Source organism: Macrotis lagotis, chromosome X (assembly GCF_037893015.1).
Source record: "Macrotis lagotis isolate mMagLag1 chromosome X, bilby.v1.9.chrom.fasta, whole genome shotgun sequence".
NCBI lineage: Eukaryota > Metazoa > Chordata > Mammalia > Peramelemorphia > Peramelidae > Macrotis > Macrotis lagotis.
The window spans coordinates 238711656-238738937 of record NC_133666.1 but is presented as its reverse complement, the minus strand read 5'-3'; the positions used below and the strand labels follow the sequence as shown (position 1 = coordinate 238738937).

General features: G+C 36.9%; 1 protein-coding gene across 8 annotated transcripts in view; it reads left to right on the top strand.

Annotated features, from left to right (window-relative positions):
- RASGRF2 (Ras protein specific guanine nucleotide releasing factor 2) overlaps nucleotides 1–27282 on the top strand; it is a 320212-nt gene that overhangs the window by 275902 nt on the left and 17028 nt on the right. For all 8 annotated transcript variants that reach the window (XM_074202754.1, XM_074202753.1, XM_074202752.1 and 5 more), the window contains 4 exons: nucleotides 15774–15834; nucleotides 16625–16728; nucleotides 19141–19225; nucleotides 22253–22450. In XM_074202754.1, the coding sequence (XP_074058855.1) occupies nucleotides 15774–15834; nucleotides 16625–16728; nucleotides 19141–19225; nucleotides 22253–22450 (448 nt within the window). The remainder of the gene's footprint in view (nucleotides 1–15773; nucleotides 15835–16624; nucleotides 16729–19140; nucleotides 19226–22252; nucleotides 22451–27282) is intronic.

Sequence of the window (27282 nt, the reverse complement as noted above, 5' to 3'; positions counted from 1 at the left end):
TTGTTTCTTTTCCATACCTCTGCCTCCATTAAGCTGTAAACCATTGCTACTTTCTATATAGATGCCTTTTATCCTTATTAAATCTTGCAACTGTTTCCCTAGCTCAATACCAGTTCTGCTCCTTATCAACCAAGCTAGCCTGACTTGTCTATCAGTTTGCCTTTAATTCCTTATTTGACAATTAGTCATCAAGCATTTAAAAAGCATTTATTACATTCTCCACATTGGTTAGTCCATGATTAGATACAGAAGTATAGTTTTTCACTGTATCAGCAAAGAGCCTCTATTATTCCATTGTTTTCAGGATTTAATTCCAGACTTTAAGATATGAAGCCTTGTTTTCATTTGTCCAGAAATTATATCTGTGAGGGAGTGATCCCCCCAGCAGGATGGTAAGGATGGAAAAGTAGAATAGTAGGTGTGGATGCTGAGATGGAAAGAGTTCCAGATTTGGAATAAAAAGACCTGGATTCAAATCCCAGCTCTTCCATTTAATAACTATGAGATCACTTCACCCCTCTTGGCCTTGGTTTCCTTATTTGGTAGAAGTGATCTCTTGCCATCCTAAATGTAAGGCTTAATAATTCACTAAAACTGTAGTTAGGGATTAGCTCTCCTCTGTGGGAACCTGGGAAAGTGGGAAGAATGAATAATCTTAGCTGAAAATGGTTTGACCTCTGCTCTGCTCATGAACCTTAAGTTGAAGGTGTCTCTCAACCAGGAAACTAACTTAAGACATGATTTCAAAGGGATTTCAGACTCTTGGAATCAAGAAGAATGCATCTACTGGTGACCTCTGGAAAGAGCTTATGTGATACAGATTTCTTGGAAGGAGTGTATCTATCAGCAAGATCACATGAACTTATTGAAACCAAGCCCAAATTCTAGTTTAGAATTACCAATGAAATTTTGAAAGGTGGGATCAGACTTAAAGATCAGGTAGTTAATATGCTCCATGTAAATGTACAAGTTCAAGAATTCCAAAGACACAGATGCATAAATATGTCCAATACAGAGGTGAAAGAAGCTGGCAGGCTTCCTATTTCATCCAAAATTGCTGTAGGATCATTTGCAATCCTTCATCCAAAGGATCAGGGACCAAGGCAGAGCTTAGAGGGACCAGTGCACTGGTTGAGCAGAAATGTAGAAAAGCTCAATGAGGATGCAGTAAAGATAACCTGGAGAAAAGACTATTAATATCTTTAGATTAATTAATCTAGGAAAGATTTGAGAATTTCATTATACCTGGCAGATCAAAACTTTTCATCAAAATCTACCATAAGCCACAAGTCTCAGAGATGACCAATTATCTACCCTCTGGTGAAATGAGAAAAAGAAACTTGAAATAGTTGTCCTATGGGTCACCAAACACTGGTCTTGTGATCAAGAAGACTCCTCTTCCTGAGTTCAAATCCAGCCTTGGACCCTTACTATGTTTTTGACCCTGGATAAATCACTTAACCTCTTTGGCTCAGTTTCCTCATCTATAAAATGAACTGGCGGAGAAAATGATAAACCATTCCAGTATCTTTGCCTAGAAAACCCCACATGGTGTCACAAAGAATTGGATATGACTGAAATGATTCAACAACACTGTCTGTAATTTGTGATGATACCTAAGTCATTAGAAGATCAGAGTTCTGAGAATTTGGCCAGCTCTGTTCTTTTTGTGTAGGACAAGGGATAGGACAAGGGTACTCTGTGGATCATCATGAAATCAGAATTATAATGAGCCTCTGAGGTACCAAGGTCAGCCAGAGGACACATTAGTTAAAATATATATATATAATCAAACAGCAAAACAAATAAAATGTCAATAAAAGCTCCCTTCATATACTTTTGGGGAACAATTTCCCAGGTGTAACTTCATACCATGAGGAAAGAACACATAATTTTTAATAGTTTGTCCTTCATTCTAGAAGACCATGACATCAGGGAGGTGATGCCATGACAAGCACATGAATTGGATTTGAGTGAGGGGGTGCTGTGCTAAGTCACCAGCCTCACTTTCTCTGCCAGAGCCATATGGGTCCAATGGCTAGATGTGAATCAGAATGATTGGAGATAGCCCTGGATGTGGGGCAATCAAGATTAAGTGACTTGTCCAAGGTCATACAACTAGTAGTTGCCAAGTGGCTGAGGTCAGATTCAAACTCGGGTCCTTCTGACTTCAGGACTAGTGTTCTATTCACTTCACCATAGAATACCAGCCCTGCAGTCAGGAGGAACTGAGTTTAAATCCAGCCTCAGACACTTAATAATTACCTAGCCATGTGACTTTGAGCAAGTCACTTAACCCTATTGCCTTTCCAAAAAAAAAAAAATTACAGAAAACATGACTTGAGCAAATGTATAGAGGGGCTACACTAAGGATATATATATATATATATATATATATACATATATATATATATACATATATATATATGTATATATATGTGTGTGTGTGTGTGTGTGTGTGTATATGTGTGTGTGTGTGTATACATATATATATATATATATGTATAGCTATGCATATATATAGCTATGCATATATATAGCTATGCATAGCCAGGGGAAATTCTTTTCTCTGTGGGTGCAAGGCTGCGCTGATGTTATCATCTCATTCTCATCATTTAGTGATAGTCCACTCTTTTCTCTAGGGATTTTGCCAGGTGCCTAGTTACTTATCTGCTCTCTGCTGCCATCTACTGGGCTTCAACTCTTCAGATTTGTCCTCTAGTTCTCTGTTTCCCTGGACTAAAGGGTTGAGATGAAAGGTTGAGTTAGTGAGGCTTAAGCCACTATGCCTAAGGGCATTTCTTTTTTTTTTCTAGCCTTTTTACTTGATTCTAATATTTCTTATTACTTTCTGAAATTGCTGAATTCTGTTCTGTTATCCTCCAGTCTATTTTTCATGAAGCCCCCCCCCACTTTCTATTTTTCCACTTTCCATTCTAATCCTTTAATTCATTCCTCTTGTTTTCCCCCCATCAGGAGCTCTTATTTCACTTATCACTTGCTTAATTTTTTTTCAATTTTCTAGTTTTGAAGTCTTTGTGTATAGTATGTGTTCAAGGAAGACTAGTATGTAATCTGGTGTGAGGGCTGCCAAGCCTTTTTCAGGGCTGCTTTCCACCTCTGATATCCATTGAGCCCCCTAATTCTCACCTGTGGCTCCAAGAAACTCAAGTATGCACAGCAGCTACATCCAGATAAACTGTTTTGGCATGTGGGATAAAACAGATTTGAGGGAGTCTCAAACTCATTGATGAGATGTGGAAGGGTGTCTACTGCAAGCATGTGAAGTCTTCCACTGGTGGAATGGGCAGATGAAAACAATTTATTCCAATGGCCATGAAGCCAGCTGAAGCAGGGGCTATGGAGTGTGTAGAGCTTGGTTAGACATCAAAGATGCCAAGATAATCCACTAAATCTAGAACGTCACCAGTTGTCTTGACTCTTACTATGCTGGATTATGATGACTTTGGAAGGGAGAGTGAGGCAGATCCAATTTATGAATGCATCAAGACATCACTCATAACCATTCCTCAAAGTCCTGTGGCGACAGGCAAGTGATGAAGCATCAAGTGCAGATACACTTGGAGCTGTAGTCACAATTCTGCATACAGGCAGCCCCAGGTCATTTCCCACTGAAAGCAACAGTGAGATTTGTCAGGCCCCTGGGTGACTGAGAAGTCCTTTTAAGGATCACAGTGCTCACTTTCTGGTGTGAGGAAGGGGCTAGAAAAGGTGTCTTAAAAATTGACTACTTCAAGACACACATACACACACACAATTGTGCTGTGAAAATCACAGGGGTATTTATTTCTTTTTTAATCTGTGCTGGTAAGATTATTGCCAGAGTCCTCAATAGACTGATCCTTCACCTGAAAGATGGTCACCTCCCTGAGAGCCAGTGTGGCTTCAGAAAGGATCTAAGAACAACCGATATGGTGTTTGCTGCCTGATAACTCAAGGAACAACACCAAGAACAGAACAGAGATCTGTATACAACATTTGTAGATCTGACCAAAGCCTCGATACTGGTAGTCATGAGGGATTATGGAAAATTATGTCAAAATTTGGTTGCCTGGAGATGTTCATCAGTATTATACATCAATTCCAGATCGGTGTGCTTACCTGGGCTCTAGATAATAGTAGAAGATGCTCTTGTGCTTTCCCAGTCACCAATGGAGTGAAACAAGGATGTATCTTTGTTCCCAAGCTTTTTTTAGCATGATGTTTTCAGTCATGTTATCAAACATCTTCACTGAGGATGAATATGACCTCAAGGTCAACCACCACACTGATGGCAAATTCTTCAACTTGAAAAGACTACAAGCCAGGACCAAAGTAGAGTTAATGCTTCTGTTTGCAGATGATTGTGCACTTAATGCAGTCTCTGAAGTTGAGATGTAACAAAACATGAATCGATTCTCTGCTGCAAAGTGCAAACTTTGACCTAACAATTAACACCAAGAAAACACAGGTGCTCTATCAGCCAGCATCAATACCATTCATATGTGAAAGCATCGATTACAGAAAAATGGAGAAGTTTTGAGTACTGTGGACAAGTTCACTTACTTTGGCAGTATCCTTTCCAGGGAGGTACACATTGACCGTGAGGTTGACCTTCACATTGCCAGAGCTAGCTCAGTATTTGGGAGGCTCTGAAAGAAAGTGTGGGAGAGAAGATGTATTAGACTGACTACTAAACTGAAGGTCTACAGAGCCATTGTTCTGACCTCATTGCTATCATGTCAAGAAACTGAATTGCTTTCATTTAAATTGTCTTAGGAAGATTCTGAAGATCATCTGGCAGGAGAAGATACCAGACACTGAGGTCCTTTCTCGAGCTAAACTACCTAGCATTTCAACATTACTTCAGAGAGTGCAACTATCTTGGGCAGGTCATGTTAGAATTCCAGATGTATGCTTACCAAAAAGACTGTTCCATAGAGAACTCAGGGCAAGAGCTCATAAGGGGGTCAGAAGAAGTGACACCAAGACATCTTGAAAGTCTCTCTTAAGAACTTTAGAAATGATTATGTAGCATGGGAGACTGGCACAGGACCACCTAACATGGCATGACCTCATCAGAGGGAGACTGTGCTCTATGAGGAAGGCAGAATTAAAGCAGCTCAAAGGAAACTTGAGATCTATAAGTTTAGAGGAAGCACTCCAGGGGTTCACATGGACTATTTGTGCCCAACCTATGGTAGAGCATTCCAAGTTCATATTGGGCTGAGTAGCCACAGTCGGACACACTGTAATTTGTTTCAAACATGGTGATATCATTTTGGTCTTCTTTGATAATGAAAGATAAAAACCAGCCAACCAATTTTATGACCAAATCTTCTTTTCTCCGAGGCTTAGCTTGTACTTCTGGAGTTAATCTCTCTTTTTTTCACCTAACATCATGGACTTCTCCTTGTCTATAGTATTTCTTTCTTGTGGGGGCATTTTATTCTATTTACTCATGTCTCTTGCCATACTTTCTGAATTATGCTTTTGTGCTGGTCAGACCAGATCTCCTCCCCTCTGAACTCATGGATGTGGTTACCTCTGCTGTTGTGAATAATCTACATCTGCTGGCTAAAACTGTCCTCTTTCCTGAGACTGTACATCCCTGTCTCTTAGTTGCCTAATATTCCTTTGGGAATAATATAATTTCTTGTTATTTTTATCATCATCATCATCACCATCTGAGAAAAGTTTTATATGAAATGCTATGCCTGTTCTGAGAAACAAAAGTATTTTGAACTTCTGTCTATATATGATCTGATCTTTGAGATGTATTTATCTTACATAAAAGCAATACACACACTGAAGATTCCATTTAAATTTCACTTGAATTATTAAGATTATTCATATCCATATCCATGACTCAACATTTAAGAAGACTCAGATCTTCTCCCTAATCATCCAATGCATTATCAGTCAGAGGATAATACTTATGCAAATGGTGGACAGCATATAAAAACAGGGAAAGGTCAGGTCAGTTTAAGGTAAGACAGACAATTACAGCAGAGCAATGCAACTCTCTAGAGTTGGGTTCTTTCAATTGATGTTTATCTTCTACTCCATTGTCGATTGACATAATCTTGTGCATTGACTTCTGCTGAATGCTGCCTGAAGTCTGGGCATTGAACAACAAAAGACTTGGAAGTGATTGCTCCATGTCACACTGTTAACAGCAATTTGACATGTCCCTTTTCCTATATTCTAAGTATCTGGGGTCTTGATAACAAGGAAATATTTATTAGCTTCACATATGGACCTAGACCTGTAGTTCTTAACCTGGGATCTATGAAGTTCTAAAAAATATTTTGATAACTTTATTTCAGTATATTTGATCTCTTTGGTAATCTTATGTATAATCCTTTTTTATACATTTAAAAACATTTTTCTGAGAAGTCCATTGCCACAAGGGACCACGACTCAAAAAAAGATTAAGAACTCATGGTCTAGTGTATCAGATAAGCTTTAAATATGATGCAGGCAAATCTCCCATTTTCTTGATTCAGTGGAACTAATACCTCGTCTCCAGGTTGTAAGATATCACTCATAGTATGTTAGAAATTCAGGTTTCAATTTCCTCTTGGAAACCTAAGGCATAGGATTGGTAGAATACATACATGTAGTACATTTGGATTTTTCTCAGTGACTTTGGAAATTTTCCACATAAAATAAAGTTGAATGACACAGCAAGATTTGGTATTTCCAATGAACATATAAATAAATGACATCAGTGGAAATCCTAACTTAAAATATGAGGAGGCTTTATTATTAAGTCTTTTATGTTTAAGAAAAAGTGTGTTTTTGTTATTCATTTTGTTCATAAATGCCTGCTATGTGAGTTATAAAGCCAGGGATAAAGGCAGCCAATAATTTCAAGATGGTGTTTGAGTAGGTGCTACTGGCTCAGGTTGACAAGGTCCTGAGTCTGGGTAAATAGGTAGAGTCATAGGGAAAGTGGAGACAGCCCCTTGAATGGGTCTGATCCTGAGGCTGTGACTATTGGCTAGGTATCCTGATATCAAATGTCTGTGGGGTATAGGCCATGTGTTAAAATAGATTTTAATCTTTGCCAGAAGATGATTATAGGTAAGCCTTTTCCTTTAAGTGAAGAGATTATCATTCTTCTCTGACTTCTTTAAAGTTTCTTCTCAGATTTCATCTCTTTCAAGATGTCTTTTCGGCAATCCCTCCTCTTCTCTGATCCCTTACAGTTAATGGTACTCAGATTTTATTGTTGTTATTGTTGTTCACCATTTGTGACCCCAAGAATCACACAGCACACCAAACCCTTCTAACTTCCACTATTCTCAAAGTCTGTCAAAGCTCATGTTCATTGTTTCTATTACAGTTTATCCATCTCATCCTCTGCCATCTCCTCTTTTGGACATCATGGTTCTTAGCATCAGGGTCTTTTCCATTGAGACCCATCTCATTATGTGGTCAAAGTATTTAAACTTTAGCTTAAGTAATTGACCTTCCAGTGAATATCTTAAATTAATTTATGTATTGATAAATACTTGGGAATCTATCTCCCAAGACAAACCCAGAAATTATAAAACTCTTCTCACCCAAATAAAGTCATATCTGAATAACTAGAAAAATGTCAATTCCTCATGGTTAGGTTAAGTTAATATAATAAAAATGACAATTCTACCCAAATTAAATTGCATATTCAGTGCCATACCAATCAAACTACCAAATAACTACTGAGATAGAAAAAAAATTAGTAACAAAATTCATCTGGAGCAACAAAAGGGCAAGATAACAAGAGAAATGATGAAAAATGTAAAAGAAGGTGGCCTAGCTCTACCAGATCTAAAACTATACTATAAAGCAGCAGTCATCAAAACTTCTTGGGACTGGTTAAGAAGTTAAGAAGTAATGGATCAGTGGAATGGGATAGATTCAAAAGAAACTGTGGTAATCTTCTATTTGACAAACCCAAAGTCATCAGCTTCTGGGATAAGAACTCACTATCTGACAAAAATTGTTGGGAAAACTGGAAAGTAGTATGGCAAAAACTAGGCATAGAGCCATATTTCACTCCCTGTACAAAAAGAAGGTAAAAATGGGTACAATATTTAGACATACAGGATAATACCATAGATAAATTAACAGACCAAGAAATATTCTATTTATCAGATCTTTGGAAAGGGGATAAATTTATGACAAAAAAAGAATTAGAGTTCATTATAAACTACAAAATGAATGATTTTGACTATATTAAATTAAAAAAAATTGCACTAATAAAATATGCTGCCAAAAATTAGAAGGAAAGCTAAAGCTGGGAAACAACTTTCACAACTAGGAGCTTTGATAGCTCCTCTCAGCAGTTCAGAGAGCTAGGACAGCCATATTAGACCAGCTGTGGACAATGGAATCCACATCTAGATGAAGAAAAACCAAACCAAATCAAAAAAAGATATCCAACCCTTCAAAATTTGTTGAACACTTTATAAAAATTATCTCTTATGTATCTCTTTCCATTAATCTTAATTCCTTATACCAAAAATGACTAAACATTTTAAAAAAATATATATATATATGCAATAAAATATACAGTGCTAGCCTGACTGTTGGCCACTGTGGGGAAGGGGCTGGGAAGGGAGGGTAGAAGGAAATTCTGTAACTTAGAAAAATATACATGTGCATATGGATGAAAATAAATAACTAAATAAACAAACAAGCAAACAAATAAAAAAATAAATACACATTTTTAAAAAAAGAAAAGGGAAAGAGACAAATGTAAAACTCAAAATCTTGCCAAAAATGATTGTTGAAAACCACTGTTTAATGTAGTTGGAAAAATAAATCAATAAAATATTAAAAGAAATAAAAAAGTTTACATATTGACTAATTTGATCTCTTCACTGTCCAAAGGACTCCCAAAAGTCTCATTGCTTTTTCATTGTAGAGGGGTTTTTACAGTTCAATGAAACTATAAGTTATGAACAATTCATAGGAGAATTCTTACAAAAATGATCCGCTGAAGAAGGAAATGGCAAACCCTCTGAGATTATCTTCCATCTATCCTGTACTTATCTTGTATGTATATAGCTGTTTGCATATTGACTCCCCTATTAAGAAAGTAAACTACTTGAGGGCAGGGACCATATTTTTGCTCTTTTCTTTAAACCCCCAATGCTTAGCATTGTATCACGTGGCAAATACTTAATACATTCTTGTTGACTTGACAAACAAGTTTGACTGGCAAAGAAATAAAATTTATGAATTTAAACTAATCAAAGTATCTTCTACATATTAGTTAAATTCAGCCCTGAAAGAAAATAGAATGGAATGCTAATAATTGAAGAAGTCATTGAATATCACATGATATGAAGACAAAAGTGATTACTTATTAATGATAATACAGCTAAAACACCTTTTCTTGTAAATTTTTCCACATTCAAGGTTGATTAGTCTGTTGTCAAGCTCTGAAAATCAAATATCAGAATCCATCTAACAATACAGTGAATGATAACTTAATCGTGGCCATCTCACCACAACTTACATCATGGTCATTAATTATCCAGAGCAAATCACACTAGTTATTGAGCAACTATGAATCTGTTTGGGCAAACTAGGAACTGATCAGTAGACAAGAGCATGAATAGCAATCCTTTTGCAAAGACTTTTGTATTTCTACAAATACCAGAAGGAAAGGGTGCTAGATGGATATTAATCTCTAAATCTTTCAGTCTCTCTGAGAGATTTTTTTTAGTCTCATAAAACCATTAAAAGATGCCCATCTAAAAGTAGGTTAAGATTCAGTTAAAGGGTTGCTACAAAATTTCACAAGACCCAATGTGGAATCAACAAGATTATTTGGGGAAGCTAGAGGATAGTATAGAAATAGCATTGAAATCAGGAAGTCCAGAGTCTAAATCCAGCTTTGTCACTTAACCCCCTTTTGCCTTAATTTCCCACACATAAAATAAGGATAGCAATAGCACCTACTTTCATATACCAGGAGTGTTGGGGTGGCTAGGTGGCACAGTGGATAAAGCACTGGCCCTGAAGTCAGGAGTATCTGGGTTCAAATGTGGTCTCAGACACTTTATAATTACCTAGCTGTATGGTCTTGGGCAAGCCACTTAACCCTATTGCCTTGCAAAAACCTAAAAAAAAAAACATATACCAGGCGTGTCATGAAAATAAAATGAGAAAATAAAAAGAAATTTGGAAATCTCAAAGGGCTATATAATTGGTGGATATTATTTTGAATATTCAAGTGTTTATTTCTGTTCAGATATTCTTCAAATAATTCAGTGATATTCAAAATATTATTTTTGATTATTCAAATGATTAATAGACAAAGTTATAGAACAGTAACAACTTGAAATTTAATGGGATAAGAGAATAATGAAGAAGGGCTATATGTAATGGGAATTTTACTTCTTGACTAAGCCTAATATTAAAAAAGCATTGCCACAGAATCCTAATAAACTATATCCCTCATTTTTTGAATGAAGAAATTGAGGTATAAAGAAGTTATAATTTACCTTTTTACATAGTTAATCAAAACAGAATAAGGATTTGAACCCTGTTCTTCTGACTCAAAACCTATTGCCCTTTCTACTAAATCTTGCTGCTTTTCTCACTAGTGAATGGTTCTGGAGTAATAGACTTCTTTGACACTTTTTATTATGTTTTCCCTTTTCTTGAGTTAAATAAATTAGGTACTGTTAGCTTTAATGCTTAAGTGGGCACTGGGACTTTTTTTACCCACATCATTGGAGACCTAGACATGAGATATATTCTGATATTCTCAGAGGAAATATGGTTAGGGAACAAAATGAGTCAGATTCTGAGGTTCTTAGGGAAATTCTGGGTGGAGACATAAACCAAAGAAATTAATATTGAAGCAACTACTGAGGTTGAATCTAGTTCCAGGAAACCCACTATTTGTGAATCTGGACCACACATTACAATAGATCATGTCTCAAAAGCCTTAGTACAGTTTTAGATTTAAATAGACTTTTGGGACACTCTGTATTTAAAATGTTTATTTTTCTGTCCTCTGGCCAAAAAAGGCTCAGAAAACAAACCTAACACCTCTAGAGAACATTTCCTTCTGAAAATCAAAGCTTATTCTCACTCTAAGTTTGATACCTTTGCCCTCTGGTCATAGTAGATATTCTGTTAAGTTCATCCCTTTAACTTTCCCAATATCCTACTAAATTCTACTAAAAAAATTTTGTTTAGCCTACAAACAGAAACTACCTTAGCCATATGGAGAATTTATCTCAGCCAACTGACTAATTTTTTTTTATAGAATATATTTCCTAAATCATTTAAATTCACATTCTTCCTGAGACACTTGATAGGAGTAGAAATCACCTTTCATTTATTCAGCCAAGTTTCTACCACTTTCTCTATGCTTCCAAAAACTGCTCAGATTTTTATCATAAATTGTTTTCAATATCAAAGATAATGGAATCACCATCTAATATCATAGTCTTGGATATGTTTGCAGAAGAGATGGAAATGATAATAATGGGAATTTGGTCCTCAAATTCATTTGTGATCTCATTGATCTATCAGTTCTCTCCAGCAATGCAGTTCACAACCCATCTCATACTTAGTGAAGTCTTTGAAACATGGCAGGTGCCTAATAAATGCTTGTTTGTCTCTTCCCTGCACTTTCTCCATGTCCTCCTATAAATTCTCCCTGGAAAGTCAATCCATTGTACTGGAGGCCTTCCTCATTTTCTTTGGACATCTTGAAAATATTTCTGGATAATCACCTTGTTATTCCTCACTCTCAATCACATTAGCAGCCCATTTTCTTTTTCTATCTTGGATGATACTGTTTACTTCCTTTCTTCCTTGAAGTTTCTCAGACATTATCTGTTTACAGTCTCATGAGACATGTGTTGCTTTAACTTACCAAGTAAGTCTTCATTTTCCTTCTATTTGATAGTCAATTTCAATTCTTCAAAAAGTATTATATTTCTTGTCTCCACACTATACAGTAACACTAGTAAAATAGTGGAATTAAAAGATGAACTTTTCTTTTCCTGGGAAAACTGTGATTATTAAAGGAGTTTTCCATTTTCTTGAATGCCAAGTACCTGTTTCCCTCCTGTTCAACTCTGGTCTTGACTTAGTGTATATCCTTTCTGCTCCTCTCAGATATGCATACTAAGGGACAATGTCACAGGTTGTCATTCCTGATGCATCTAGGCAGATACTCTTTATCCAATTGGCTTTTCCAGAATGGATACTTAGGCTAAACCCTTTTGAGTCTCAAGTTACAGTTGTCTTCTAGGAAGCTCATCAGTGTTCCTAGGCTTGCAACAAATATAATGTCATCTGTAAATAGAAGCAAGCTAGAAGGCTTTTACCATCCATAGAAACTCCTTCAATTTGAACCCTATATCCTTTTCATCACAGTGGTAGCCACCTTTGGAAAAATTCATGTCCTTTTTTTGTTTTGCCTGATGTTTACGATCAGAGCAGCAATGAAGAGAGTTTTTTCCTGTTGTGTTTTTCAAGTAACCTTAAATTATTTTGACTCCTGATCAGACATATCTTGTTGGGAAAGTCTTTAAGCCTACACTTTGCTCTTCCAAACCAAATGATTGTTTACTATCAACAAGGAATAAGAGTGGGATCTTAAATTCTTCGCTTCTTTCAGTCAGTTACAAAATATTAAAAATGGGTTCCATTATTGAATTATTGCATGTAAAAACCTATTTTTTACATTTCAACAAAAATGATCTTGATTTGTATTGTTGTTCAGTGGTTTCAGTCATGGCTGACTTTATGACCCTATTTGGGGTTTTCTTGGCAGAGATACTGGAGTGGTTTGTCATTTCCTTCTCATTTAATAGATAAGGAAACTGAGACAAATAGGGTCAAGTAACTTACCCAGGAATACATAGCTATTATGTGTTTGAGGTTAGATTTGAAATAAGATTTGAACTCTAGTCTTCCTGACTCCAAACCCAGGACTCTATCAACCATACAGCAAGCTTCTTCTTGATTTGTATATAGAAGACAGAAAAATATGTAATTGGGAGAGTAAGCTTAGTCAGTTAGAGTCATTGATATTTTCTTTGTCACTTTTTTTTTGAGTATTAATAGTGCCCAAGATTTTTCCTATATCTTTTAAATCTTTTTCTCCTTTAGATACCTTGCATTTTGATCCCCTAATAAATTATATGCCTTCAGTACAGATCTCCTATAGACATATAGGGGATAGAGTGAGGGACACTTATTGAATGACCTGTGTTTTCCACTGGTATCCTTTCAAAAACTTAAGTTAGAACTCCGAAACATTAGATGGCTCCCTAAAGCAATTTTATGGGAGGAGAACAAGATTGGCAAACACAGATGGTCTGCATCTTTGCCAGGTTGGACAGGAGGATCACAGATCCTTTGGATTGTCTGCATATTGATTATGCTTCAGGCACAGTGCTAGGTGCTAGGGAGTCATACAGAAGTAAAAATCTCTACCTTTAAGCTTTACATTCTATTTTAGCTTACATTCTATTGGGGTTGGGGAGACATGCAATAAAATGTATGCAGGTAAACAAACATAAACTATATATAAAGTAAATTTGTGGAGTAGGAGACCACTGATAACTGGGAGAATCAGGATAAAGGCCTGTTATGGGAAGTAGCTCCTAAGCTACAGATTCCAAGAGATAGAAATTAAGGGAGAATTATTCAAGGCCAGAAGGGACAGCCAGAGCAAAGAAGCAAAGTTAAAGATTGGAGTTGAAACATCATGATTGGGGAGCAGCCAATTTGACTGGTACATTGAGTGCATAAGGATGAGTACTTTGTAATCAGCCTGAAAAAAAACATTTGTTGGAACCAGATTGTGTGATGGGCTTTAAATGACAAGGAAGAGTGGTTCTAGAGGCTTAATGCAACCACAGAAACTTCTTGAATAAGGGAGTAGCACAGTCAGACCTATGATATCATGCTCTCATTTTGGCAACCATGTGGAAAATTTATTGAAGTGGAAAGAGACTGGAGACAAGGACAGTAAGCATGAGGCTACTAGAGTTAATCCAAGTGAGAAATGATAAAGGTTCAAACTACAGGATAATTCGTGTGAGTGGAGAAGGAAGGACAAGTGCATAAGATTTTATGGAACTAGAGTCCACAAAAATTAACATCTGATTGTATGCTGGTGTTGATTAATTGTGAAGAGGCAAGGATGACTGACTTCTAGGGTACAACTTTAGTTGTCTATTTGGCATCGTGTTGAATTTGAGATGTATAGAAAACATCAAAGTGGAGGACTCCTATTAGGTTGTCAGAGAGAGACAGGAATGGACCTCAAGACATAAATAAGGGAGAGATCTGTGGATCTGGAGGATGGGTCTAGGGATCTGCCTAGAACTGATCATAGTTTTACCTGTGGCAGCTGGTGAGATTACTAAGCATCTATAGAGAAAAGAGAAAGGGGTCCAGAATAGAGTCCTAAAGCATACCCACATATAGAGGGCAGAATATGCATGACGATCCTGCAAAAACTACTGATCAGAATCAGTCCTATCAATAGGAAGAGAATAAGAAAATGCAGTTTCATAAAATCAAGGAGAGGGAGAAAGTATCCTGGAGAAGTGAGTTATAAACATTGTGAACTATTAAAAAAGAGATTGGAAAGAATGAGGTCTAAGAAAAAGCTTTCAAATTTAATAATACATTATTGGCACCTTTGGAGAGACCCATTTTATGGCTCAGATAGTTGGATCAGAACACAGAATGCAGGTTACTGAGAAATGGCTGGAAAGGGAGGAAACAGAGACTAAGGAATAGAAGCTGTGGAATGGGGAGAAAGACCATGTCTTGAGGGAACTTGAGAGTCATCTGGCATATTTGTACATACTTTTGTGTATCCCTCTTCTGTGAAAAGTTGTTTTGACTTCCTTCTCAAAGCTCTTTGTCAGTGCACCTTCAGTCAACTTTTACTCATATTTTGTTTTGGAAGGTCCTGTTTTCTCATTCTCTGGTTCAAAACTGTTCTTTGATGGCCTTGTCGGAAGATTACCTGATCTTTTAGCATTTGTGCTTGAAGATAATCCAGGAATTTCCCTAGTAAGCAATATATTAATTCATTTTTATCTAGATACCAAATATAAAAGGAGCACTTTAGACTTGTGGCTTTAGTCAACAGTAGAAGTCCTTTGTTTCCTGGTCACAATCTAACTTGAAATGAAGCTTTATAATAGTCCAGTGCATTCCAGTTTGGGTGACTTGGAAAATAGAATAATCCTTCATGTATCCCCATAAGTCAAATGTGGTTCTCTTTCCATTGAAGGAAGAAGAGTGAGTGGTTTTTCCTTCTTTGTCTGAGCAAACACTCAATTCCTCGTGGTTGGTTTGATGTCTCCATTCATTTAAACCAAGAGTAGTAGCAGGTGCATCAGACAGCAAGGTGGCACAAAGGGTAGAGTTCTCGGCCTGGAGGAAGACTTAATTTGGTGAGGTCAAATCTGACCTTAGACACTTACCTGGACAAGTCACTTAGCCTTGTTTGCCTCAGTTTCTTCATCTGTAAAATGAGCTGGAGAAAGATGTGACAAATCACTGGATATCTTTGCCAAGAAAACCCCCAAGGACTTACAAAGAGAAAGACACAACTGAACAACTCAATACAACCAATTCCTGTTGAATACTACTTTGTCCTACCCAGCTGCATGGGCCTAAACTTGTATACCTTTCAGTGGAAAAATGAGATGTATTATAAATTCACTCTTGTCTATAGTTAACAATTTATTTTATGTAGGATATCTTGGTCCTCTTTTTAGAGTCCTCTCTCAAGATGATCAAGATGACACTCACCTCAAAATGGAGGATATAATCCAAATGGTAAGTCTACCCACATTATTATCCCATCACTATAAGTTAAGTTTCTGAACTCAACCTATTAGCTACCATACTTGTTAAGTTAGTATTTAACTGTCTGTACTTTGAAAAGACTTTATATCACTGTAGGGGGAGCATGGCTTCAATTTGTTATAAAGGGTTTTTTTTTCCCTCTTCTTATCTTTCTCATTGAGAAGAAAAGAAAGGAGACCTTAAGATTTACAAAATGCTTTCTCTTTTTTAAGTATTTTTTTCAATTAGCAAGCATGTACTTTGAAAAAATTAATTAAAAAAGAAAAAGTACTTTGTAAGCCTTCTCTAAATATAAGGTATTATTATTATATAGCTGATTCTCTAAGGTGAACTTGTCACTATCTATAACCCTGTCTTAGAGTTATGTTTAATAATCAGTGTTAGGGTTTGAAGATTTTGAGCTCTTAAAAACCTACTTATTTCAGAAATGGAAGCTGAAAGTTAATGTTTTGCCAAAGTAGAAGTAAAGTGTCACTGTGTATCCTCCACACTGACCCAAATAAGTTAGAAGATAGGCTGTGACTGTGGAAGAATCTGTTACTGGAGACAAAGGGCCAGAGTTCACTCTGATTCATTGCTATTCTGTATAAACTTGGCTAAGTTATTTAACCTCTCCAGGCCTTATTGTCTGCACCTATAAAATGGACTGGTTGGACTTAAGGATCTCCGAAGTCTCTTCTGACTGGAGTTCTACAGTCTGATGAGAAGATTAAAAAAATGTTCATTTAGTTAATGTTAAATTTCTCTTATTTTCTTGCAGCTTGATTGTCCTAAAGCAGAATGTTTTGAAACCCTCTCAGCCATGGAACTTGCTGAACAAATCACACTTTTAGATCACATAGTGTTCAGGAGCATTCCCTATGAGTAAGTGCCCCCACCATCACCTGAGATGCACAAGGGGTCTCTCTGGGTGGGCATCCTTCCTTTTAGTTATTGGAGAGGTCAGTGCCTATTTACATGGGTAACCTCAGAGGAGCAGATTTAAATGTTAACTCAGTTCTGCTGAAGTGTCTTCCAAGTCTGTTTATGTCTACCAGATGCTGAACATGAGCTTCTCCAGGCTATCCTTGTTCTTCTGTGTCATCTCAAATGTGAGGCGAAGATATGCCTCTAGATTTCACAATCCACGGAAGTCTTTCCCCAGTTTTCTGGGCTCTTTTTACTCACTTGGATCATTGCAAAAATTTCTATATTTCTGGCTCCTGCTGTGTCCCAGGATTAAATAAAAACAGATTTGGAGGCAGGGCAGACAATGGGTTAAAAGAATCCTGTCACATCCAAATACAAAAAGAGCCACTAATCCATACCCAGGGATTCCTGTGGACCACATGTTGACTTAATTTTAAAATGTAAAATCATCTACATGTTATTTTATCTTTTTTATCCTGGTTAAATGTTTCCCAATAACATTTTAATCAGAATGGACTGCACTTGGTGGCATGTTTGACACCTGTGGATTAGGGGATTTTTCCAGTTATCTAGCATTCATGTAGCACCCATTTGTGTCAGGTAATGAGCAAAGTATCAGAAGAGTTGCTTTTGAGAAAAATGTGAATGAGCTCATAGGCTTCGGAATAGTTATCAACTTAAACTCAAACTGGAAGAATCTTGGTTTTGGGCAGATAAGCCACTGGGTGGTTTCAGTCTAGTGATGCACATCTCTGTCACCTGTGCATTCCCTGATGCTGATGGAGATATAGCCTGCTCTTTGCACCTACTTTTCCAATTCCTATACATTCTGGTACATTAGATACCTGAAGGATAGCTAACTAATTCTCCCCTCAGGATTCTAGGATCAACCCTGAGGGGCTGATTTTCTACTCTTGTTGCTCATGAGCCTTCACTGATTACCAGTTGGCCAGATGTAATTATCTTTGAGAAAGGAGTATTTTCAGAGTTGCAATATAAACATACTCCTTCCCAAGTTTGTGACTCCCTCTTGCAAACAGAAGACCCCTAAGGTGAATAGGCTCAAGTTTAGAAAGAATATGTGACAGAGAGGCATCTAGAGGGATAATGGAGAGAGATTTGGTTTCAGGTGGCTGCTATCTACTTAACCTCTAGTTTCCTCAGTTGTGAAATGGGAAACTTACCAGTCCATCTCCTTCCATGGTTGTCATGAGATTTTTGTAAAGAAAAAAAAAAGCTTTTAGCACAGTGCTTGGGACATCCCTCTTAATTATTGGAAGTCCTTTTCTCTCTTTGTGGAGACCCCATAAAGTTTCTCTTCGGTATATGTTGCTCTCTGTAGAGAGCCATTTTTCCATTTTTAGTTCATCTTCAAACCTCCCTTCAAACCTCCCAGTATAGATGCTGCCATATGCCACTGCTGCTTCAAGATCATTACCATCAATGTTGATGGAAAAGTCCAGTTCTTCCAACTTTTCAAATGTCACAAGGCTTTCCATCACAGTTTAAGGGGCAAGAGGAGAGAGTTCCCCTTTTTCTGCCTCACTGAGTTCCTCTCAGGGGCAATTCTGCTATTATATTATCAGTTTCCAAATTGTCTTGCTGACTTACTCAAGTCTCACAGATCATGACCAATACTCTCTATTTAACCACAAGACATTTCTTTCCTTTCATTCTGTTCATACATAATTTATTCCTTTGACTGATTCCATAACTCAATCAAAGAATTGTTTTCCCTAATAAAGGTATCAGGGTGTGGAGCATCTTCTCAGTGGCATTAATTGGGGTTGAGGAATATTTCTTACAGGAATATCTCTTACAGGTAAGAAAAAAAGATTAAAAAATGCTACTCCCAGTGGACAATATTTTGTCAGCATTCTCACTCTTGGGATTTCAAACTAAGCTTAGTGAATGGGAATACTTTTGGTTGCTGGACTATTTCTTGACTTCTCTATCTAAATGTTTATATTTGTCTTTTCTGGCAATCAGATGTCTCTGTAGTGATGCTTGGACAGGAAAAATACAAAATATTTGTGTAAGAAAATGAGAAACTGAAAAAATTATTCCCTTACTAGTCCTGAGATGGCAAAACTTGAACACTTATAGCTATTATTATTAATTAGAATGGAAATCATCTAAGGTGTTCAATAAAACTGAAGTGAGGCATCTCAATCTTGGACAGTACCTAGAATTGTTGATACACTCACTCAATATTATTAAAATTAATAATAATAAAGGACCTTATAAACTGTAAGGCACTATATAAATGCATCACATATATGTAAATCATCTTTATTATTTTCATAGCTACCATTTAAAAAAACTAATTGACTTTAGCTGTTGTTTGTTTACTTCTTAAACTTTCAGAGAATTTCTTGGGCAAGGTTGGATGAAATTGGATAAAAATGAAAGAACACCCTACATTATGAAAACCAGTCAGCACTTTAATGATGTGAGTAATAATCTTAAAAAGACTTTGGTATACACTCCAAGAATATAAATGTCAGGGTATAAAACTTCTTTATTTTTTTTTAATCCAGAGTGATGGAATGCTAAAGCTAACTTTAAAATTCTCCAAAAAGACAAAAAGATACAATTACTTTTGCTTTCATGGCTAAGTGTCTAGCATTTTGATGTTACTCAAGTGTGGCAAAGTATGAGACATTGGTAATGCATATCTCTTCATCAAAATGTAGAGGGGCAACATGTGACCTCAATTGTCTTCATTTTTCTTAAAGTTTGGGTCTGAGTAATTTTCCAGCTCTGGTCCCTCTTTTGCCTTTGCTTTTTATTATTATCTATATTTTCCAAATGAGGGGAGAGAGAGAGAGGCAAATAGAGGATAAGTGATTTGCTTAGACTTTATGCTGTAGGAAGAAGTATCAGAGTCTGAACTCAGGTCTTCCTGATTCCCAAGATCAGATTTCCATCCCCTGGCCCACCTACCTACCTCAGTTAATCTTCCACCTGAAATTATATATATTCACATATTTATCAAAGAAGAATAGCACTTGCAACTTTTTCATGTGTTTTTTTGGGGGGTTTTTTGCAAGGCAATGTGATTAAGTGGCTTGCCCAAGGCCATGCATCTAGGTAATTATTAAGTGTCTGAGGCTGGATTTGAACTCAGGTACTCCTGATTCCAGGGCTGGTGCTCTCTCTACTGCGCCACCTAGCCACCCCATCATGTGTTTTTAAAAGTTAATTTTGTAGCCCACAACTCAAAAATGTAGAAAGCAAGAGAAGCAAAGAAATAGAAGAATCCTCAAATCATAGATTTTTGGAGTTGTGTCTGGAATCCCCTCTGTAGCATCCCCACCAGGTGTCTTTAGTTAAAGAAAATTTACTGTCTCTCAGCATGGTCCATTTCATTTTTGAACAACTCTAATTGTTAGGAAGGAACTTTTTGTTTGTTTTTCCCTGTACCAAGATGAAATCTGCTTCTTTGCAGCTTTTATCCCTTGTTCCTTCTTCTGCCTTGTAGAGTCAGACAGGATAGCTAAATGTCAAAGTGGGTAGCACTAGCCCTGAAGTCAGGAGAATTTGACTTCAAATTTGGCCTCAGGTACTTACTAGCTGTGTGGCCTTGGGCAAATCACTTAAACCTTATTGTCTCTCATCCAGAGCCATCTCCAGTTGTCCTGATTCATATCTGGTCACTGGATCCAGATGCTCTGGAGGAAAAAGTGAGGCTGGTGACTTAGCACAGCATCTCCTCCATCACCTCCCTGATATGGATTTCTTGGAGAACAAAAGTTAAACATCATCATCATGGAGTTGGACAGAACAAATCTCTTCACATAACATTCAAATACTTGAACACGGTTTTTCTTCCCATCCTCCCTCAATTCTCCTTTTCCCTAGGCTAAATTTCCCCAGTTTTACTGAACTGATGTTTGCATTTATGACTTTAAATTCCTCTCAGCATCCTGAGTATTGTATAGCCTGACAACATCCTTCCTTAGGGTGGTACAATGGAGCCTATAATCAGGAAGACCTGAGTTCATATTTAACCAACTCTTGAGACCCTGAACTCATCACTTAACTTCTGCCAGCCTCAAATTCCTCAGTTGTAAACTGGAAATCATGAAAGCACCTACCCCTCAGAGTTGTTGTGAAAATCAAATGAGAGATTTGTAAAATGCATAGTACAGTGCCTGGTAAATAATAAGTCCTCAAAAATGCTTATTCCTTTCCTGATATGATATTTTTTTGTCTTGCCTGATCTGGACAGTTCAGTTCAGGATAGAAACATAATGAAATATTGGTAGGTTAGCTAGCATTTAGCAAAAAAAGCTTGCTTAATGGTAGAATGGATAGGTTGTTCAGGAAGGATACAGCTTTTATTCAGTTGGTCAAAACTGCCAGCCTCAAGATTTGCCATGATGGCATACCTGAAAACCCTGCCTCTGCTTCCCATTTCCTATGCACCAGGCTTTTATACTTAGGTGACTAGGTATCAGTGGTTTGAATCTTGGTTCCCTAGACCAGCTAACCCTTGAGGGCATTTTTAGGGAAAAACAAGTTTATTCTACATGACAGGATCCTTGGTAGCTACAGCCTCTACCATATATAGAATTCCCAGAATTGAGCATAGGACTCCAGTGACAACTCTAGTGGCAGTAGGTAGAGTACAAGGTCTGAAGTCAGAAAGACTATTAAGTCAGGCAAGTCATTTAACCCTGTTTGCCTCAGTTTCCTCATCTGTGAAATGAACTGAAGAAGGAAATAGCAAACCTCAGCAGTATCTTTGAAAAGAAAATCCCAAATGGGGGTCATGACAATTTGGACACAACTGAAATAAATGAACAACCCCAGATATGCTCTTATAAAAGAAATCATCATTTCCTACATTCTGCATGTTTTATTTTTCTCCTAATGCATTTTAAAAGTATATCAACTCTTGTTGCTACCCTGTCACATGCTAACTCATACCTAATCTACAGGCCTCTATCAACTGGGAAATCTCTCTCAAATGGTCCTTTTTTATTTATGTTACTCTGTGATAATTGAGCTTCTTAATGGTGATCTTGAAAAAATTTTAAGATACTTTTGAGTTGTCAAAAAATTAAATTATGCTTAATATCCAATTCAACAAATATTAACTGGTCACTTTGTACAAGGCATCATACTCAACATGACAGTAACCAATGTGATGGTTACTGTTTTGAGTTTTAAGCATGTTTTATACTATTCTAATTCTCCATCAAGTGAGATTCTATATATCCTGTATATGAATAACAAGAATATTCCATTCACTAGTTTCTGTAGAGAGTTCCTCTTCTCCACTCTAGAGCTGTATGAGGTTTCATTAGTTAATTTTTCTAGGGAGCTTAAGTGCCTACAGAAAGTTGCATTGAGGATAGTGTGATCAAGCTATTTATCACATTCCTTTTATTGTCTGTGTTAAATATTGTCTGTGTGTTTTTCCCCCAATGCTTCTCTTTAAGTCTTACTTCTTCTTGACTTTGTGTGTTAGATGAGCAACCTTGTGGCCTCCCAGATAATGAATTATGCTGATGTCAGCTCCCGGGCCAATTCCATTGAGAAATGGGTTGCTGTTGCAGATATCTGTCGATGCATGCACAACTACAATGGTGTGCTGGAAATCACCTCAGCCTTAAATAGAAGTGCAATCTATAGGCTGAAGAAAACTTGGGCCAAAGTCTCTAAACAGGTAAGTGATGGGGCTTACAGACATCATTCCAAAAATGACTTTCTTCTTTTTGGCTGTTTTTGAGGGGGTTATTTATTTTATATTATTATTGTTTTGAGAGTAAATTTTGCTCCCTCCTCAAAAACATGAGAAAACCCAAGAATAGTGTGAGAGAAAAAAATGTACTTCAGTCTGTGTTCAGATTCCATTGTCTTTGTCTCGAGGATGAGTTGCCTTCTTCATCATGATCCCACTAAAGAAGTTGTTTCAATATTTCTCCCACTGTTGCTATTACTGACTGTATTTCCCTCCACTCTATTCCTCCCCACTCTCATTCTATTCTCTCTCTCCTTTCACCCTGTCTCTGTTCAAAAGTGTATTGTATCTGAGTACTCTCTTCCACAATCTTCCCTCTCTTCTGTAACCTATTCCCCCCTTCTCTCCTCCATTACCCCTTATCCCATCCCTTTCTTCTCTTTTTTTCTCTAGGGTAAGATAGATTTCCTCACCCTATTAAGTGTGTATGTTATTTCCTTTCTGAGCCATTTCTGATGAGAATGAAGGCTCACTCATTCCCCCTCGCCTTCCCTCATTCCACTCCATTGAAAAAAGCTTTTTCTTGACTCTTATGTGAAATATCTTAGCCCCTTCTTCCTCTCCTTTCTCTTCTTCCCAGTACTTCCCTTTATCACCAATTGATTCCATCTTTTTATTGTATTATACCATTATATTCAGTTCCTTCCTCTGCCTTATCTATATATGCTCTTTCTAACTCCTCTCATAAATGAGAAAGTTCATATGAATTATCAGTATCTTCTTTCCATGAAGGAATACAAACAGTTCAGCATCATTAAGTTCCTCATAGTTAGTCCTTCTCTTCCACTCCCTTTATGGTTCACCAGAGTCCTGTACTTGGAGATCAAACTTAATGTTCAGCTCTGGTTGTTTTAATAGGAAAGTTTGATTGAAAGTCCATCTTTTCTTCTGAAAGAGGATGTTCAGTTTTGCTGGGTAGTTGATTCTCAGTCATAGACCAAGATCTTTTGCCTTCCAGAATAAAATATTCCAAATCCTGCAAGCCCTTAATGTAGATGCTGCCAGAACCTGTATAATCCTGACTATAGAGTTGTGGTAGTTGAATCATTTGTTTCTGGCAGCTTTTAGTATTTTCTCTTTGACTTGGGAGTTTAGGACTTTAGTTGCAATATTCCTTAAAGTTTTTCTTTTGGTATCTCTTTCAGGAGGAGATCTGTGCATTCCCTCAATTTCTATTTTACCCTCTGCTTCTAGGATCTCAGGGCAATTTTGCTGTAGTATTTCTTGAAAAATGAAGTCTAGGCTCTTTTCTTGGTTGTGACTTTCAGATACCCCAATATTTTTAAATTTAAATTTAAATTATCTCTCCTGGATCTGTTTTCAAGGTTGGTCATTTTTCCCAATGAGATATTTCACATTTTCTTCTAATTTGGGATTTTAAGTCATCAGTTTCCTTTAGTTCCATGCTACATTTGAAGGAATTATTTTCTTCAGAGAGCTTTTTTATTTCCTTTTTCTGCTGGCCAAGTCTGCTTTTTAAGGCATTCTTCTCCTCATTTGCCTTTTTTTTAGGTTTTTTGCAAGGCAAAGGGGGTTAAGTGGCTTGCCCAAGGCCACACAGCTAGGTAATTATTAAGTGTCTGAGACCGGATTTGAACCCAGGTACTCCTGACTCCAAGGACAGTGCTTTATCCACTATCCTCGTTTGCCTTTTGTTTTGCTTTTTCCGTTTGGCCTAAACAGGTTTTAACATTTTATTTTCTTCAGTATTTTTTGTATTTCATTCACTAAAACTGCTGATTTGGTTTTCATGATTTATCTATATCACTCTCCTCCCATTTTTACCTCCCTTAATTGCTTTTCAAAGTTTTTTTGAGCTCATCCATAACCTGAGCCCATTTTCTATTTTTCTTGAAGGTTTGGATACAGAAGCTTTGATTTTTGTCATCTTCTGAATTTTTCATGGGACCAAAGTAATTTTCTATGGTCAGATCCTTCTTTTTCTTTTGTTTATTCATTTCCTCAGCCTGTGATTGATTTATCGCACTTCCAAGGCTTTGTGGGGTTTTGGGGACAACCCACAGGGACCTTAATTTCTCTAAGGTCTTATGAGAGGCTCTGACTTCTCTCATGCCTGTGCCACAGGCCCTCCCCTCTACCCTGGAGCTGTGAGGATGGTCCCTATTTAGCTATGATGCTATGGGAGCCCACACTGCAACCTGGATCTAAGTATTGGCAAACAGCCCCAGAGAGAGCAGAGAGACCTCTGCAGTCTCCCCTGACTCCCTTACAATCAGTGAGCTGCATTCTGGAGGTGCAGGCTGGCTTCCCCAATTCCCACTGCAGGTTCTCAACTCAAGGCTGCTCTGAGGTCAGTGCTCACTCCTCACTCACTCTGGTGCGGCAGAATTCTCTCACCACCCCTTAAAGCTGTTCCCAGTGATCCCTGGGCCAGGAGGTATGGAAACCACTCCCTCTGCCATGGACCCAGGTGCTCCCAGGGATCTAGGCACTTGACCTGGATGTGCTATGGCTGTTGCTTTTTCCAATCCCCAGTTCCAGTGAAACAGACCTTTCCTGCAGAACTTCTAAGTAGTTTTGGATTGGGAAATTGTATCAATTAGTCTTTCTATGGGTTCTGCCTCTCTAAATCTTGGCTAGACTCATAATTTGACAGCTTTTGAAGTTTTGGGGGGAGCAAGTTTCTGGGAATTCCTGCCTTCAGACCATCATCTTGGCTCTGCCCCCCCCATGACTTTTTTTTAAGAGGTGGACACCACTGAACTAAGTGCCAAGATAAATATTGCTAATTAGGAAATCATTTAATAAAGTGAGCAGTGCAGTTGTCAAAGTGAGGTGCCTACTTGGATAATTATTGTGTTCTTGACACTAATTAATCTCCTTTCTGTTTATTTCAAAACCAATAATTTTAAGGAAAAGTAATTTAAACCAAAATATTCATAAAATTATTTGAGAAAGAAAAACCTAACTTTCATTGGTTGTCAGATTAAATATTTTCCTTTAAGTTCCTAGACTCAGGTAGCTTCCCAGAGAGCTCACTTTGCTACTGCTAGTCTCCATTTTTTTCCTTCCCAACTAATAAGCATATATTTTCTTTCTCCCTTCCCTCTCCCCCAGGGGAGAGGAGGTGTCCCTGCAACAAATTACATATATATATATATATATATATATATATATATATATGTAAAATCAAGCAAAACAAATTCCCACATGTACCATTTTCAAAAATGTGTTTTAGTCTTTATATCTAATCCATCCATCTCTTCCACTTTAGGAGATGGGTACTGTGTTTAATTATGAGACCTTTAGAATTATAATTGATTATTTCATTGATCAGAATTCTTGAGTCTTTTAAAATATTTTATTTTTAGAATGTTGTTATAATATTTCACATTGTTCTCTGATTCTATGAACATCACTGCATTAACTGTGAGGATCAAGTAATATCCTAGATCTCACCATTTTTCCATTTGTTTATATTTCTATCTTTGTTTCCCAGTTACATTACTTAAATTCCTTCTTTACATTCCTTCTCTTTTCTTTCCTAGTGTTTCGTTTCCCCTCTTCCTTTTTTACTCCATTCTGATCTTTCCACCTGGAATGCTTGGGAATTCTCTCTTTTATTAAAGTCCATTTTTCCCCTGTAGAATTATACTCTGTAGAATTTAGGTGGGTAAGTTATTCTCAGCGTAAACCTATATCTTTTGCCTTTTAGAATATCATATTGTATGCACTTTACTCCTTTAAAGAGGTAGCTACTCATTTTTATGTGATTCTAACTATTATGGTTCCTTGGAACTTGAACTTTTTAAAGCTGCTTTGACCTAGAAACTCTGACTTTTGGCCATGATCATTGCAGGACTTTTCATTTGAGAATTTCTTTCAAGCAGAGACCAGTGAGTGCCCTGTGGTTCTAAACTATCTACACAATTTTCCTTCTTGATTTCTTGAAACACACTAATCAGGTTCTTCCCCCCCCCATGTCATGTAGTGATTCTTAAATTATTTCTCCTTGATTTATTTTCTATTTTGGGAATGGAAAGATTCTAATTTTTTTTTACTTTATTTTTTTTATTTTAGGAAAGGGGAGGTTCTAAATTCTTTGAGTTTTTTTATATTTCTTATTATCATGCAGCATCACTAACCTCTGTTTAATCCACTAGAATTTTCAGGGAGTATATTATTTATGTTAGCTTTTGTATTTTCCAGGCTAAGCTATTAATTCTCTTTTCAAATTTCTCCTCTATAACTTTCATTTCTTTGACAGTTCTTTCCTCAACCTTTTTCATTTTGTTGATATAATTTTAAAATTTATTTTTGAAACTCGCATTATTTCTTTTTTATATAAATATTTTAATTGTTTTTCATTTATATACAATAGTAGTTTTTGCCTATCATTTTTGTAAGGTTTTGAATTTTACAATTTTTCCCCCACCCTCCCTTCCCACCCCTTCCTCTCACAGAAGGCAATCTAATAATCTACATTGTTTCCAGGCTATACATTGATCAAATTGAATGTATTGAGAGAAAAAAACTCATATCCTTGAAGAAGAAATAAAATATTAAGATAGCAAAATTATGTAGTATATAAGACAATTTTTTTTTAAAAAATTGAAGATAGGGGCCCCTCTTCCACCTTGAGAGAGGTGTGCCTTTTTGTTAAGATGTCTTAATAAAAAAATAATTTTAATAAAAAATGAAGGTAATAATCTTTGGTCTTTGTTTAAACTCCACAGTTCCTTCTCTGGATACAGATGGCATTCTCCATCACAGATACCCTAAAATTGCCCCTGATT